Genomic DNA, 15,949 nt, shown 5'->3' on the forward strand with positions numbered 1-15,949 from the left:
AATAGACCATGGACTGCCAAAAGAATGAACAAATCTGTCTTAAAGAAGTACAGCCAGAATGCTCCTTAGAGGCAAGGATGGCGAAACTGTGTCTGATATACTTTGGACATGTTGTCAGGAGGGATCAGTCCCTGGAGAAGGACATCATGCTTGGCAGAGTACAGGTCAGTGGAAAAGAGGAAGACCCTCAACAAGGTGGATTGACATAGTGGCTGCAACAATGAGCTCAAGCATAACAACGATTGTAAGGATGGCTCAGGACCGGGCACTGTTTCCTTCTGTTGTGCATAAGGTTGCTATGAGTCGAAACTGACTTGACGGCACCTAACAGCATCTTCGAGTTCACAGAATCTTTTTTTCCATGCTGCCGTTAAGCCCATCCATTGAGATTTTTATTTCAGTTGTGTATTTTTCAGTTCTAAAATTTCCACTTGCTTCTTCTTTAGAACTTCTGTTTCTTTGCCAACAATTACTATTTTTTCATTTGTCTCAAGTGACTTCGTAATTGCTCACTGAAGTATTTTTAAGAAGGTGGCTTTAAAATCCTTGTCAGATGTTTTTAACATCTGAGTGAACTTGGCCTTGGTTTTTTTTTTTAATATTTTATTGTTTTAGGGGATATCTTATACAGCATATTAGGTTTCCACATAACAATTTTTATACAACTTGTTCTGTGACATTGGATGTATTTCTCACAGCGTGTCAGCATTGTTGTTATTTCCATTCTTTTTGTTATATTTCCATTAATTTAGCTTTTCTTCCACTCCTTAGTGTCTCATTTTTATTTTCAGGTAAACACAGACCATTTGGTCTCATAGAGTTGATTATTTAGGGGAGCACAGTGTTCACAGGTGATATTGTTTATAGGCCAATTTATTATTTGGATGAAAGGTGACCACTGGGAGTGGCTTCAGTTCCAAGGTCAAAGGCTGTCTTAGGGCAATAGTCTTGAGGGTCCCCCTAGTCTCTGTTGGTCCAGTAAGTCTAGCCTTTTTTAGGAATCTGAGTTTTGTTTTACGTTTTTCTTCCAGTCTAACTGGGACTCCTATTGTTCCCTGGTCAGAACAGTTCTTCTGGTCTCAGGCTTGAAGAGGCTGTAGTTCTCATGAGCCATTAGTCCTGTGGACCAATTTCTTCCTTGAATGTTTGGTGTTCTTCACCCTCCTTTGATCCAGATGGGAAGAGACCAATAGTTGTATTTTAGATGGCCACTCGAAAGCTTTTAAGACCCCAGATTCTAGTCACCAAAGTAGGACGTAGAACATTGACTTTATGAACTATGTCATGCCAGTTAGTCAAAGAATGTTTTCTTCTGTGTTTAAACCTTTTCTTGAGTTCTTCAAATACTGCCCGCATATAGCATTTGTCCTTTTGCAACTAATTTCACTCAGCATAATGCCTTGCAGATTTATCCATGTTGTGAGATGTTTCTTGGATTCATCATCGTTCTTCATCATTGTATAATATTCCATTGTGCGTATGTAGCATAATTTGCTTATCCATTCATCTGCTGATGGGCACCTAGGTTGTTTCCAACTTTTTACTATTGCAAACTGTACTGCAATGAACATGGGTGTGCATACACCTATTGTGACGGCTCTTATTTCTCTAGGTTATATCCCAAGGAGTGGGATTGCTGGATCGTATGGTAGTTCTATATTTCTAACTTTTCACGGAAGCACCAAATCGATTCCCAAAGTGGTTGTACCATTCTACATTCCTACCAGCAGTGTATGTGTTCCAGTCTCTGCACAACCTCTCCAACATTTTTTTTGTATGTGTGTTTTGGACTACTGCTAGCCTTGTTGGGGTGAGATATTTCGCTGTAGTTTTGATTTGCATTTCTCTAATGGTTAATGATCCTGAGCATTTCCTCACATATCTGTTATCCGCCTGAATGTCTTCTTTGGTGAAGTGTCTGTTCATAACCTTTGCCCATTTTTTAACTGGGTTATTTGTCTTTTTGTTTTGCAGTATCTTGTAGATTTTAGAGATTAGATCTTTATCGGATATGTCGTAGCCAAAAATTTTTTTTCCAATCTGTAGGTTGTCTTTTTACTTTTTCAGTGAAGTCTTTTGATGAGTATAACCGTTTTATTTTTAGGAGCTCCCAGTTATCTAGTTTCTCTTCTGGCGTTTCTACATTGTTAGTTAGGGTTTGTATTCTGTTTATACCATGTATTATGGCTCCTAGCCTTGTCCCTATTTTAATTTCATGATTTTTATTGTTTTAGATTTTATTTTGAGTTAGTTTTTATACATGGTGTGAGGCATGGGTCTTGTTTCATTTTTTTTACAGTTGGGTATCCAGTTATGCCAGCACCATTTGTTAAAGACTGTCTTTTCCCCATTTAATGGACTTTGGGCCTTTGTCAAATATCAGCTGCTCATAGGAGAAGGAATTTACATCTGGACTCTCAATTCTGTTCCATTGTCTATGTATCTATTGTTGTACCAGTATCAAGCTGTTCTGACTACCGTGGCAGTATAATAGATTCTAAAATCAGGTTCAGGGATGGTTTACTTATCCGGGGCCTCTTCCCTTTCCATATGAAGTTGGTGATTTGTTTCTCCATCTCATTAAAAAATGTTCTTGGAATTTGGATAGGGATTGCACTGTATCTGTAGATAGCTTTTGTTAGAACTGACATTTTCACAATGTTGAGTCTTCCTATCCATAAGCAAGGTATGTTTTTCCACTTATGTAGGTCTCTTCTGGTTTCCTGCATTAGTGTCTTGTAGTTTTCTTTGCATAGGTTTTTTTATGTCTCCAGTTAGATTTATTCCTAAGTATTTTATCTTCTTGGGGGCTCTGTAAATGATATTGATTTGGTGATTTCCTCTTTAAAGTTCTCTTTATTGGCGTAGAGGAATCCAACTGATTTTTGTATGTTTATCTTGTATCTTGATGCTTTGCTGAAATCTTGTTACACCCAGTAGTTTTCTTGTGGATACTTTGGGGTTTTCTGTATACAACATCATATCATCTGCAAATAGGGATCCAAATTCCTTACCAATTTGGATGCCCTTTATTTCTTTTTCTTGACTTATTGCTCTGGCTAGGACCTCCAACACAATGTTGTGTAACAGTGGCGATAAAGGGCATCCGTGTCTGGTTCCCGTTCTCAAGGGGAATGCTTTCAGACTCTCTCCATTTAGGATGATGTTGGCTGTTGACTTTGTATAAATGCCCTTTATTATGTTGAGGAATTTCCCTTTTATTCCTATTTTGGTGAGTTTTTATCATGAATGGATGTTGGACTTTGTCAGATGCCTTTTCTGCATCGACTGATAAGATCATGTGGTTCTTATCTTTTATTTATGAGATGGATCACATTGATTGTTTTTCTAATGTTGAGCTATCCCTACATACCTGGTATGAATCCTACTTGGTCATGGTGAATTATTTTTTTGATATGTTGTTAAATTCTATTGGCTAGAATTTTGTTGAGGATTTTTGCCTCTATGTTCATGAGGCATATTGATCTGAAATTTTTTTTTTTGTGGTGACTTTACCTGGTTTTGGTAGCAGGGTTATGCTGGCTTCATATAATAAGTTCATAAGTATTCCATCCTTTTCTATGCTCTGAAATACCTTTAGTCGTACTGGTGTTAACTATTTTCTGAAAGTTTGGTAGAATTCTCCAGTGAAGCCATCAGAGCCAGGGCTTTTTTTGTTGGAAGTTTTAAAATTACCTCTTCATCATCTCCTTTTGTTATAGGCTTACTTAGTTTTTCTACCCTGGTTTGTGTTAGTTTAGGTAGGTAGTGTGTTTCTAGCAATTTGTCCATTTCCTCTAGGTTTTCAAATTTGTTGGAGTACAGTTTTTCAGAGTATTCTGTGATGATTCTTTTAGTTTCAGTTGGGTCTCTTCTGGTATCACCCATGTCATTTCTTATTTGAGTTATTTGCTCCTTTCCTGTTTTTCTTTTGTTGGTTTGGCCAGCGGTTTATCAATTTTGTTGATCTTTTCAAAGAAACAGCTTTTGGTCTTAACTCTTCTGATTGTTTTTCTATTCTCTATTTATTTCTGCTCTAATTTTTATTATTTCCTTTCTTCTGGTGTCTGAGAGTTTTTTTTTTTATTGTCTATTTGTTCAAGTTGTAGGGTTAATATTTTGGTTTTGACCCAGTCCTTTTTTTGGATTGTGCATTTATTGCTATAAATTGACCTCTGAACACTGCTTTTGCTGTGTCCCAAAGGTTCTGGTAGGATGTGTCTTCATTCTCATTTGATTCTATGAGTTTCTTTATTCCGTCCTTGACTAAGGTATTGTTCAGTTTCCCTGTGTTTCATTTTCCTCTTACTGATTTCTACTTTTATGGCTTTATAGTCAGAAAAGAAGCTTTGGAGTATTTCTATGTTTTGGATTCTGTTAAGGCTTGCTTTGAGGGCTAATATATGGTCTATTCTGGAGAATGTGCCATGTGCACTGGAAAAGAAAGTATACATGGCTGCTGTTGAGTGGAGTGTTCTGTATATGTGTATGAGATCAAATTGATTTTAGCACTTAGACTTTCTGTGTCTCCATAAAGCTTCTTTCGGAATGTTCTCTCCTTCACTGAAAGTGGTGTGTTGAAGTCTCCTATTATCATTTTGGAGCTATTTCTCTTTCCAATGGTGTTAAAGTTTCTTTTATGTATTTTGGAACCCAATAGTTGGGTGAATAAATATTTATTATGGTTACGTCCTCCTGATATACTGACTCTTTAATCATTATATAGCATCCTTCCTTATCCTTTGTGGTGGATTTTACTTTAAAGTCTATTTTGTCAGAGATTAACATTGCCACTCCTGCTCTTTTTTGATTGTTGTTTGCTTTTTTTTTTTTCCATCCTTTCACAGTTTTAGTTTGTGTTTTTGATTCTAAGGTGTGTCTCTTGTAGGGAGCACATAGATGGATAACGTTTTTTTAATCCATTCTGTCACTCTCTCTTTTTTGGTGCATTTAGTCCATTTACATTCAGTGTAATTTTGACAGCTATAAGTTTAGTGCTGTCATTTTGATGTGTTTTTTTTGTGTATGTATGTTGTTGTTTCTTTGTTCCACTTAATTTTCTGTGCTGAGTTTGTTTTTCTTTTTCATCTTGATGTATAGAATTGTTAGTTTCCTTTGTGGTTACCTTAAAATTTACCTCTATTTTTCTAAGTTTAAAGCAATCTTTTATTTCTTGATATTGTCTTAACTTCCTCTCCATATGAAAGTTCTATGACTACATTATTTAGTCCCTCTTGTTTTAATGTTGTCATCTTTTACATATTGACGTCTCTATTTTCCTATTCTCAGTGTTTTAGCTTTGACTTACTTTTGTGGCTTCCCTATCTGGGTTGATATCTGGTTGATCTGTCCTGTGTTCTAGTCTTGGGACATCTGATGTTACTAATTCCCTAACCAGAGGACTCCCTTTACTATTTCTCATAATTTTGGTTTGGTTTTTACAAATTCTCTTAACTTCTGTTTATCTGGAAATACCCTAATTTTGTCATCATCTTTGAGAGACAGTTTTGCTGGATATATAATTCTTGGCTGGCAATTTTTTTCCTTCAAGGCTTTGTATATGTCATCTCATTGTCTTCTTGCCTACATGGTTTCTGCAGAGTAGTCAGAGTTAAGTTTTATTGACTCTCCTTTGTAGATAATTTTCTGTTTATCCCTAATCGCTCTTAAAATCCTCTATCTTTGGTTTTGGCAAGTTTGATTATGTCTTGGTGACTTTTGGAATCTACCCTGTGAAGGGTTCAATGAGCTTCTTGGATAGATATCTTTTTGTCTTTCAAGATATCAGGGAACATTTCTGCCAATAAATCTTCAACAATTCTCTCTGTATTTTCTGTTAATCCTTCCCGCCCCCCAATTCTGGTACTCCCATCACTCATAGGTTATTCCTCTTGATGGAGTCCCACATTCTTAGGGTTTCTTCATTTTTTTAAAACTCTTTTATCTGATTTTTCCTTAAATAAATTGGTTTCAAGTGCTTTACCTTCAATCTCACTAATTCTGACTTCCATTGCCTCAATTCTGCTCCTATGACTTTCTATTGAGTTGTCTAATTCTGAAACTTGTTAATTTTTGGATTTCTATTTGTAGTCTCTCTACGGATTCTTGCAGACTGTTAAATTTGTCATCTTGCTCTTCTACAACCCTCTTAAATTCCTCTATTGCTTTGTCTGTGTGTTCTTTGGCTTGGTCTGCATTTTGCCTGATCTCCTTCCTGATCTCTTGAAGAGCTCTGTATATTAATCTTTTGAATTCTACCTCTGGTAATTCCAAGACCTTCTCTTTCTCTGGGAGGTTTCCTGGCTCTCTGTTTTGGTCACTTGCTGAAGCCATCAAGGTCTGCCTCTTTATGTGATTTGACACTGACTGTTGTCCCCAAGCCATCCATAGGTTACTATGTTTGCTTACTGTGTCCTAGCTTCTTGTTTTGTTTTAATATGCTCAAATAGGCTGGTTGTGTGAGCTACTTTGATTGTTGGTATCTTTGAGGCTCTCACTTTGTCACCAGGTTGTTAGAGCTGCTACTAGGTATGTGTGAGCCCAGGAGTTTTAGTTTTCTTGTGTGGAGTCAACTCAGCTGTCTAGGTTGTCAGTCACCAAGTGCGTGGGGCAGGCTCTCACCTACAGTGCTAGGCCTATGTAGGGTGATTGGAGCATGCACAGGTATCTGGTTGCAGTAGAGGGTTATGTGCTGAGCAAGGTAGTGGGCTAATGGCTGTCCCTGAGTACCTGTGTGGAAAGTGTGTCCCTGTCCCCTAAAGCACATAGGTGGGTGGGTCTTGCAGCCAGACTTTGGGCACCCAGTGCTGTTGGCTGTAAGGACTGGGAGGCACCACTTCATCTCAGACCCCTGTCGTGGATGACTAGCTGGAAGGGCTGCAGCCACCAGTCCTCACGCCCCTGATGTGGGTAGGTGAGGACCCTGCTTAATGGGCAGGGCAGTTTCAAACGTCACAAATCTGCCACCCCCCACCCCCAGCAGCTGCAGTTGAAAATAGGCTTCAGGTATATACCCTGTTGTACTATGCTAACAATGGCCTACACTGTTGAAATGGGCCCACATAGGTCTAAACAGGGGTCAAAGACATTCGAAGTTCACAGACCCCTTATGCCTGTGCCTAGGCAAAGGGGCTGTGCATGCCCTGAGGTCCTGGCTTAGGGGACCTGGCAGATTTTTTCCTGTTTGTTGATTTGTTCCCTCTCCAAAGCCGGGAGAATGGCTTGGGACATGCAACGGGTCCCACTTTCAGCCCAGTGCGTAGCAATTGCTAATGCCAGACCAGGACTGCAGCAGAGTGGGGAAGGGGAGAGTGAATAGGAGAAAGGTACTTCCCAGAGGGGGGAGGGTTATTTTGATCCCATGCAATAGGACAGACACTTGCACTTAACTTTCCAAGATCCAGAGCCACCTCCCCCTGGCTCTGGAGGCTCGTGCAGATTCTCAGCTGCTCGGTTTCTCCCGATGTGGGAAACATGTCCCGAGCACTACTGTGTGCCTCAGCCCATGTGCATCAGCCAATCCAGACTGCAGGGTGCTGGCCAGGTCAGGTCTGGCAAATCCTCGCTGCTTCTGAACCTGTCTTTCCCCCACTTTCCCACCGCAAAGTCTGACTCCTCAACTTTGTCTTTATGTTCAGGGTTCCTAGGTTGTCATATATAAATCAATTCATTTGTTTTTTCAGGTCTTTGTTGTAAGAGGGAACACAGGAAGCGTCTGACTACTCTGCCATCTTGGCACCGCCTCCTTGGGTTTTGTTTTTTTTTTCCCGATGAGGGCTCAGAAGAAGTGAGGAGTATGGTGGAGAAAACTTTTATCATCTTAGAGAATAAATACATTGCCATATGAACATTAGTCACTGCTGGCAGGGATCAGAGAGAAATGAGAAGCACATTTTTGGAAACTGGAGGAAAATTGATCCATGTTATATAGTGGCAGAAACTTGGCAGAATTCGTTCTATAGTTGTGTGGAAAGGGGAGCTTGTAAATGATGAGGCTGGATGTTTGAGATTTCCAAGCAAAATTATGAAGATGTGGCCTGGTTTCTATTTGCTGCCTATTGTAAAATGCAAAAGGAAAGACATAAACTGAGGAAGAAACTATTAAACAAAAAAGAACCAGCACTTGATGATTCTGGAGGTTCTGTGCCTCTCCAGATTGCAAAGGATGCTAAAATTAAGATATTCACTGTTGGGAAAGCATGCTCTGGAGAGAAGACTAATGGTGTGGCTGCAACACCTTCTGCTGAAGAGACTAGGTGTGTGACTCATGGACCCACTCAACCATCTCAGCAAAAACCAGGAATAGAGACGGGGTTATCCAGCAAAGATCTGTGGAAGACCCTCTTGTCTAATGGCATGTACCCCCATGACATACACAGAAGACCCAAAGGTTTTTGAAAATGTTACATAAGCAGAAACACTGCCAGCTTGGATTAAAAGAGACAAAGACAGAACAAAATGGTAAGATTGATGAACTTCCAAAATCCTATAGGCAGATGAGCTGACGGAGCTATTCAACTGCAAACATATGCTTCTTATTGTTAGGTGCCATCGAGTTAGTTGTGACTCACAGTGACCCTATGTGCAGCAGAATGAAACACAGCCCAGTCCGTGCCATCCTCACGACTGCTGCTATGTTTGAGTCCATTGTTGCAGTCACTGTGTCAATCCATCTCTTTAAGGGTCTTCCTTTTTTTCACTTACCTTCTACTTTACCAAGCATGTGTCCTCCTCCAGGGACTGGTCCCTCCTGATAATACATCCAAAGTACGTAAGAGGAAGTCTCACCATCCTCGCTTCTACGGAGCAATCCGGCTGTACTTCTTCCAAGACAGACTTGTTCATTCTTCTGGCAGTTCATGGTCTATTCAATATTCTTTGCCAACACCATAATTCAAAGGCATTAATTCTTCCTCAATTTTCCTTATTCACTGTCCAGCCTTTGCCTGCATATGAGGTGACTGATGATATGGCTTGGGTCAGGCACGCCTTAGTCCTCAAATATGTGCTACCCTTTAAGAAAAAGAATGACTCTGAGGGCAGAGCCACAGGTGCAGAAGTCAGAGGTGTATGTGCTGAGGCAATGGGTGCAGACTCAGAGGCCTATAGAGCCACTGTGGGCCTGGAAGGTGAAGCTTCCACAGAGAATTATCAGGACTTGAAATCTAATGGTATTTGTTCTGCTGGATTTCCAACCTATTTGGGACTGTGAGCCCTTTAATCCTTCCAATTTCCCCCTTTTGGAATGGGAATGTCTGTCATACCCCTAACCTACCACTGTATTCTGGCAGCAGATGACTTGTTTTCTACTTTCTCAGGTCTCTAGATAGAGAAATTTTGCCCCATGATGGATCATGGCCAGAGTCTCACCCAGATCTGGTTTGGATGATGAGATTTGGAACTTTTGAACTGATTCTATTTGGACGGGATTTGGATGAGATTTTTGGACTGCAGGTTGAGACTTTTGGAGATGTTGGGATAGGATGAATGTATTTTACATGTGGGACACACGTGAATTTTGAGGGAGCCAGAGGGTGGACTGTAATGGGTTGGATGGTAGCCCCCAAGAAGATATGTCCTAATCCCCATGGCCTGTGAATATTACCTTATATAGCGAAAGAGTAAATATTACTTTATATGGCTGAATATGTGATCAAGTTAAGGATCTTGAGAAGAGGCATTTATCCTGGATTAAGGGAAGGGTCCTAAATCCAATGGCAAATGTTCTTAAAAGAGACACCCAGGGTGGATTTAACAGACAGAAGAGGCCGTGATGCGACAAAGGAAGCAGAGACTGGAGACACACGGCCACAAACCAAGGATTGCCTGAAACTGGAAGAGGCAAGGAACAGAATCTCCCCTAGAGCTTTCAAGGAATACCTGATTTCAGAATTCTGGTCTCCAGAACTTTTGAGATTAAATTTCTGTTGTTTTAAGCCACCTACTTTGTGCTAATTTGTTACAGCAACCATACGGCACTAATACGGCTAGAGAAAGAAGGCTTTTCTGTCTCCACTTGTTGGCCAGCTTCTCCAGAACCCAGTCTGGGATATATGAGGCACAAAGAAAATCCAGGGAACTCACTGTCATGTTGCTCCTCAGGTCCCAAGGTCCTGAGCCAGTCTGTCTTTTGTCCAAGGAGTTTAGCTGTTCTTATCAGGAGGAATAGGGAAAAAGAATATCTGCTCCATCTTTTTTCAAGTAGAAGTCCTACCTCCAGGGTTTTAACTTTTTTAATCAGTTGGCACATCCCAGCCATATTAATCTTCTTAAACCACTGCTTTGGTCATGTCATTTTCTTGCTGAGAATGCTCAACCTATAAAACAAGTCCATGGCCCTTAGCCCAGAATTCATTCCCTCCATTCAGTCTATTTTTGTGGTCTTATTTCCCACAATGTCCCTCTCTACTATTTCCAAAACGATGGTTCATCAAATTCCAATTCTACGGAAGATTAATCTTACACACACAGAGAGAAATAAAAAAAATAAAAAAAAAACAGGTTCCATGGTCAAATGAGTTTGGTAAACAGTGGATTTACACACAGTTAAACCAGTTTCTCTGTAATAGGACTTTTTAGATACTTTAATATACCAGTGTACAATGTGAATCTCCAAGAAAGAATGAAAGCATGAAGCATTTCCTAAACTTCCTTTACCATGGTCCCCTTTATGCTGTCTCCATGGAACCCATGCTGTGAAACTCCTCTACTCCAACTTTCTTCTCCAACCAGACCTACCTCTGTGTGATCATCTGAACTTGTTTTGCTCCTAGCTTTTATGGAAAGAAGTTCTGTAAAATGTTGAAGATGTGAAAAAAGGTTTACCACACTCTTTACGATCCAGGCACTATTCAATTTCATAAAATTGTTGATTAAATTGGCTTTTGAGTTCAGAAGTCCTAATCTTGGGTGTTTTAAAAATGGATTGTAGAACATAATGTAAGTGTCTGAATCACATTACAAAAGATAGAAACTATTTTTTAAAATAAATCAATTTAATAATACTGCTGGATGACGTGAGATGCAGGGAGTCCCCTCCCCTTGCTCCCAACACGCACAGACATGTCTGAGCAAGGACAGGGAGGTGTGGGCTTCTGTGGTCAGTGGCCTAGTGGCTGACAGAGTTTCCGTTTTTTTCTTTCCTTCTTCTCCATGACAACTCTCCCTCCCAGGTAATCTTTGAGACCCAAAGGAAGGCAGGCGCTGTTCCATCCTGGCTCTAGTACATAGCCTCGCTACTGCCTTGCTGAAAGGAGCACACCATCAAAGCAGCAGATAAAAGTTTCAGCAGCAGTGAAGTAAAAAGGGGAAGAGACAGGATGGAGCCAGGCCAAATCAATGATTGACAAGTCTGTTTAAGAGAACTGGAATCCAGATGAAACTCTTAGCTGCAAGATGAGAGTGAAAAGGTAGATCAGAGCCTCTGATCGGGATGGGTCAGTAGAGGACAGGTTGCTGCCAAGTGCCATTTCAACTTTGTCCTGAAACATTCTAGTTCGAAATCTGTCTGGTGGTCTGTGGGGCAAACAGTAGTTGGAGCACTTTCTCCATAGCAGAGGAAGTGCTGCTGTGGCTCTGCCAAGCGTGTCACATGGCATCAAAGTGTGCTGGGCCTCTGCAATGGACACCTTCCGGATGTGCAGACAAGGTGTCCAGTGTTGCCCACTGAGGGCCACACCCTTCGTTCAGGGTGAGTGTCACGACTGCTGGGGGAAGTCAGCAGATCCCCACCTGGGGGCCGAAGATTTCCGGGACATCACTGTAGCACGGGCCACTGCGTGAGCCTCAGGCCAGGGAGCCCCACATCAGGTGGTCAAGGCCACCCACACAATCACGAGGCCTGCTCCAGGCTATTCTGCTCTGCTTCCTCCGCTTTTAACCAGCTCCAGTCCAGAGCCTGGAAATCAACAGGCATATTAAAAATACGGCAGCCATTTTCCATTTAGGGGACAACCAGTTCAATTCAGAAGTAAATTTAAGCCCTCTTCTTAATAACAGTCTCGTTATTACAGGACACCCTTGAGCTAAAGCTACACATTCGAAACCGTACATGATCTTTTATTTGGACTAGCTCAGGGTCCCTGGGGTTCTGTGACTATGATGGCTGAAAAAACAATTTTAATACATCTTGTAGCCATAGCACTTTTTTATGGGTAAGCGGTACGAGGACCTAATTTTAGCTGTCAATTTCCAACCTCACTAGATTAAACAGCGTGCTGAAACCATTTCTCCTTTCTTCCTGCCCCGCCCCCGCCTCTGACATAAGTGCAAATAAGCAGTGAAACGATCAAAAATATATAGTGCTAGGAGGAAGAAGGGAATCAATAAGAGATATAGAAAATCCACAAACTGGAGAATGACACTTGAATAAATCAGGGGCGACTGCAATTTAGCAGTGGTACCCATCCCCTATGATTCTTGTGAAAACTTTAGAAATTAGGAAGGAATTTAGCACATGATTATATTAGCAGGAAAAGGCCATTTAAAGATCTAAGGGAATGATTTGGGGTCATCTCAGCAAATTGAGCTCTGTCTTAACGTACTTGTACCTTGACCACTTTTTCTTCAGATTTGCCTCCACATAAGTAGTACTACTTACTGCGAAGCTCTGAGTCCCTGAGGGGCGTGGCCGTGACAGTTTCTGGCCTTGGCACCAGAGTCCAGGACAGTACTCAACACACATGGGAACTCAGTGATGGTACCAAGTTGCAGGGTGGGGGGGCATGGCCTTCTGAGAATAACGTTACTTTCTTCTGTGGTATAGTGAGATAACGCACATAAAGTACTTACGGGTAGGTATTCAATAAATGGCAGCCATTGTTATTATCGTGGATAACAAATATGTACTAGAAAATCCTAAGCGTATAGTGATCAAGGGTAACACTGAACTGCCTTTCCATTTTCTTTTGCGGAAGAATAGCTGGGATAATGTGGGTTGTTACCATAAAACTCTGGCCTTGTTCTTTCATGGTGTCTTGCATCGCATTTTCTAGCTGGGAGCAGAGAGTGTGCGCTTCAGCCACCAGTTCTTCACTAAAGAAAATGATCAAATTATTAGAAAGCAGTCATTATTATTTTATCAGAATACTACTGTTGAAAAATATGAAAAACTTTTGACATTTAAAAAAAAATTAAATAACAATTTTGACCCTGTGTGTCTTAAAACACCAAGTCATTGGCTAGTGATTTCAGTCATCTAGTGAAGTACTTCCCAGGAGCCCCAATCCAGTCATGAGCATTGCTGTTTGAAATGTGAAAAAGCAAATAAATCTGTTTAATTAAAAAAAAAAAAAAAAAAAGTAAACGAGCTCTTTCTGACTTAACTATATATATATATAAAAAAAAAACTATATAGCTCAATTTAATTCTCTCCGAATTGCCAAAACCTAAAGATGAATATCCCCAAATCACCTACTTTCTGATTTTTGAAATGGGAGAAAAAAAATTAGACCAAGCAATTCACCAAGTTCCCATAATTCCTTGAGATCTGCCGAGAAACAAGTTCTGGGAATCGGTTTCATTTAATCCAATCTCTCTCTTTTTTTAAGATTGAAGATGCTTTTGACTTTACCTGGTCCATTGAGACTGGGGATCCCCTGAATGTAATGCTTGGAAGTCATGTTTAAACCTTGTCCCAGAACTATCCCACGAAGTCATCGCTAAACTGGAGTTCAGCCCAATTAGTAACGAATGTTTGCCTTGTGCACAGCACTCTTACAAACAATTATCTATATGAGTGTAAACAGCCTAAATAAATGGTGATGAAACAATATGGGTAAAGACAGAACGGTGACACAATGTGAAGTATGTAACCAATGCTATCAAACTGTTCATGTAGAAACTGTGAACGGATCCATGTTTGGTTATATATACGGCATGCTTCCTATTGGGAATAGGCCGTAGAAACAAACAGAAGAGTGTAATAAACCAACCACCGCCCGTTTCTAACCTCCGCTCTAAGGCACAGAGAGACAAGAATCACCCTGTGGTACCAGGACCTTCTTTTAGAGCTTTGAGGGTATCATTGGAGAGAGTATGCCAAATACGGAAGACAGTGACCTGGAGTTCAGCTCATCCTGCAACACACCCTACTCTGATGGAAGGACTACAAGGGACCTTTTTGCTTAGCCTCATCTAAGGGGCTCTGAGCCAGTTTAAAGGCTCAGTGCCAGCTCCAAAGGGCAACGTAAGAGGCACGACCTGGTTACTCTCATCTAAGAACTTACGGTAGGTTGGGGAGATAATTAACAATCTAAGGTCCTGTGTAATTAAGTACCAGAAGAGAATATGTTACAAGTTTCTGGATTTTTTAAAAAGCTTTATTGAGATATACTTTATATACTATTAAGTTTACCTATTTCAAGTATAAATTCAATGGTTTTAGTATTTACAGAGTTGTGCAACCATCACCATAATCTAGTTTTAGAACATTTTCATCACCCCAAAAAAGGAACCTTGTATCCCTTAGCAGTCATTTCCCATTCGCCCTCCCCCTTGTCCTAGGCAATCATTGGTCTACTTTCTGCCTATGGCTTTACCTATGGGAACTAGACTTAACCATGTCTAGTGCCTGGAGCTTGGCACATAGAAGGTGCTGAATAAATGCCTGTTTGATAACCCAGGTCCGAGTAGGAAGGTGGAAAGCAAGCGAAGCAGATATGCACTGCAGACGGGATGTTGTCGTTAGATGCTGTCTAGCAACCCGTGTGACAGAGTAGAACTGCCCCGCTGGATTTTTTTTATGGGAGCAGGTTGCCAGGTCTTTCTCCCATAGAGCCACTGGGTGGGTTTGAGCTGCCAACCTTTTGGTTAGCAGCCAAGTGCTTAACCACTGTACCACCAGGGCTCTTGGATGGACCACTACATTTTGGAAATGAACACCTGAGGAGTCAGAGTTTGGCTATAGCAGTGGTTCTCAAACTTTAGTGTGCATGAGAATCACCAGAGGGGCTGTTAAAGCACAGATTGCTGGACCTACCCCTAAGATTCTGATCCAGTAGGCCTTGCCTGAGAATTTTCATTTCCAGGAAGTACCCAGATGATGCTCATGCTGCTGGCCTGGGATCAGACTTTAAGGATGACTGGGCTACGTACAACCAAAACCTCATGGGATTTGACTTCTTGGTTTGGAGGTTTAGGGTCATGGTTTCATGGGACATCCCAATTAATTGGCCTAATAACATGGTTAGTGTTTCTGTTCTATCTCCATTTGATGTGTAGTGCCTGGGGCCTTAAAAGCTTGCAAGCGGCGATCCAAGGCACAACGATTGGTCTCCACTTGCCTGGAGCAACACAGGAGAAAGGAGAGTCAGGAATAGGAGGAGGAGGTGGAACGTGTGGTTAAATGCCTCCATGAACAACTGCCTCCTCTGCCGCAAGACCAGAAGAATTGGATGGTGCACAGCTTTTATTATGAATATTTTGATCAAAGATTCCATATAAGAATCCTGATCAAAGCGGGGGAAAGGCAGAACAGAATTTCAAATTCTCATGCACTCCAAACTTCCTGGAGCCATAAACGTTAGATGAGCCCCTGAAACTACTGTCCTGAGATAATCTTTAAACCTTAAACAAAAAATACCCCCTGAAGTCTTCTTAAAACCAAATAACAGTTTAGCTTAACCAGTAAACAAGTTTGCCTTGGGCATTATGTTCTTTTAAGAACTATCTATATGGGATCAGATTCACAACAGCAACTCAAAAGGTTAGATGAGAAACTTAGGGGGTGGTGAATTTATGTTAATGGGGGAGGAACAACTCAGAAAAGGAGGGTGACAACGGTTACACAACTCAAAGAATACACTCACTGTCATTAAATGGTACAGGTAGAAACTTGAACTGGTCTACGTTTTGCTGGGTATATTCTCAACCACAACAAAATAAAATTATAAAAAAACCATTGGGCTAGAACAAGTTTATAGGAGACTGGTGGGAGGGGGCTCAGCCTGGA

At 40.9% G+C, this 15,949-nt stretch overlaps 1 protein-coding gene across 7 annotated transcripts in view; it reads right to left on the reverse strand.

Annotated features, from left to right (window-relative positions):
* Nucleotides 1–1,685: 1,685 nt before the first annotated feature.
* Nucleotides 1,686–15,949, reverse strand: part of IKBKB (inhibitor of nuclear factor kappa B kinase subunit beta) — a 78,215-nt gene continuing 63,951 nt past the window's right edge. For all 7 annotated transcript variants that reach the window (XM_064272779.1, XM_023551073.2, XM_010592427.3 and 4 more), the window contains 2 exons: nt 12,942–13,032; nt 1,686–11,896 (listed from right to left, as the gene is read on the reverse strand). In XM_064272779.1, the coding sequence (XP_064128849.1) occupies nt 11,831–11,896; nt 12,942–13,032 (157 nt within the window). In that variant the 3' untranslated portion in view covers nt 1,686–11,830. The remainder of the gene's footprint in view (nt 11,897–12,941; nt 13,033–15,949) is intronic.

Source organism: Loxodonta africana, chromosome 19 (assembly GCF_030014295.1).
Source record: "Loxodonta africana isolate mLoxAfr1 chromosome 19, mLoxAfr1.hap2, whole genome shotgun sequence".
Classification (NCBI taxonomy): domain Eukaryota; kingdom Metazoa; phylum Chordata; class Mammalia; order Proboscidea; family Elephantidae; genus Loxodonta; species Loxodonta africana.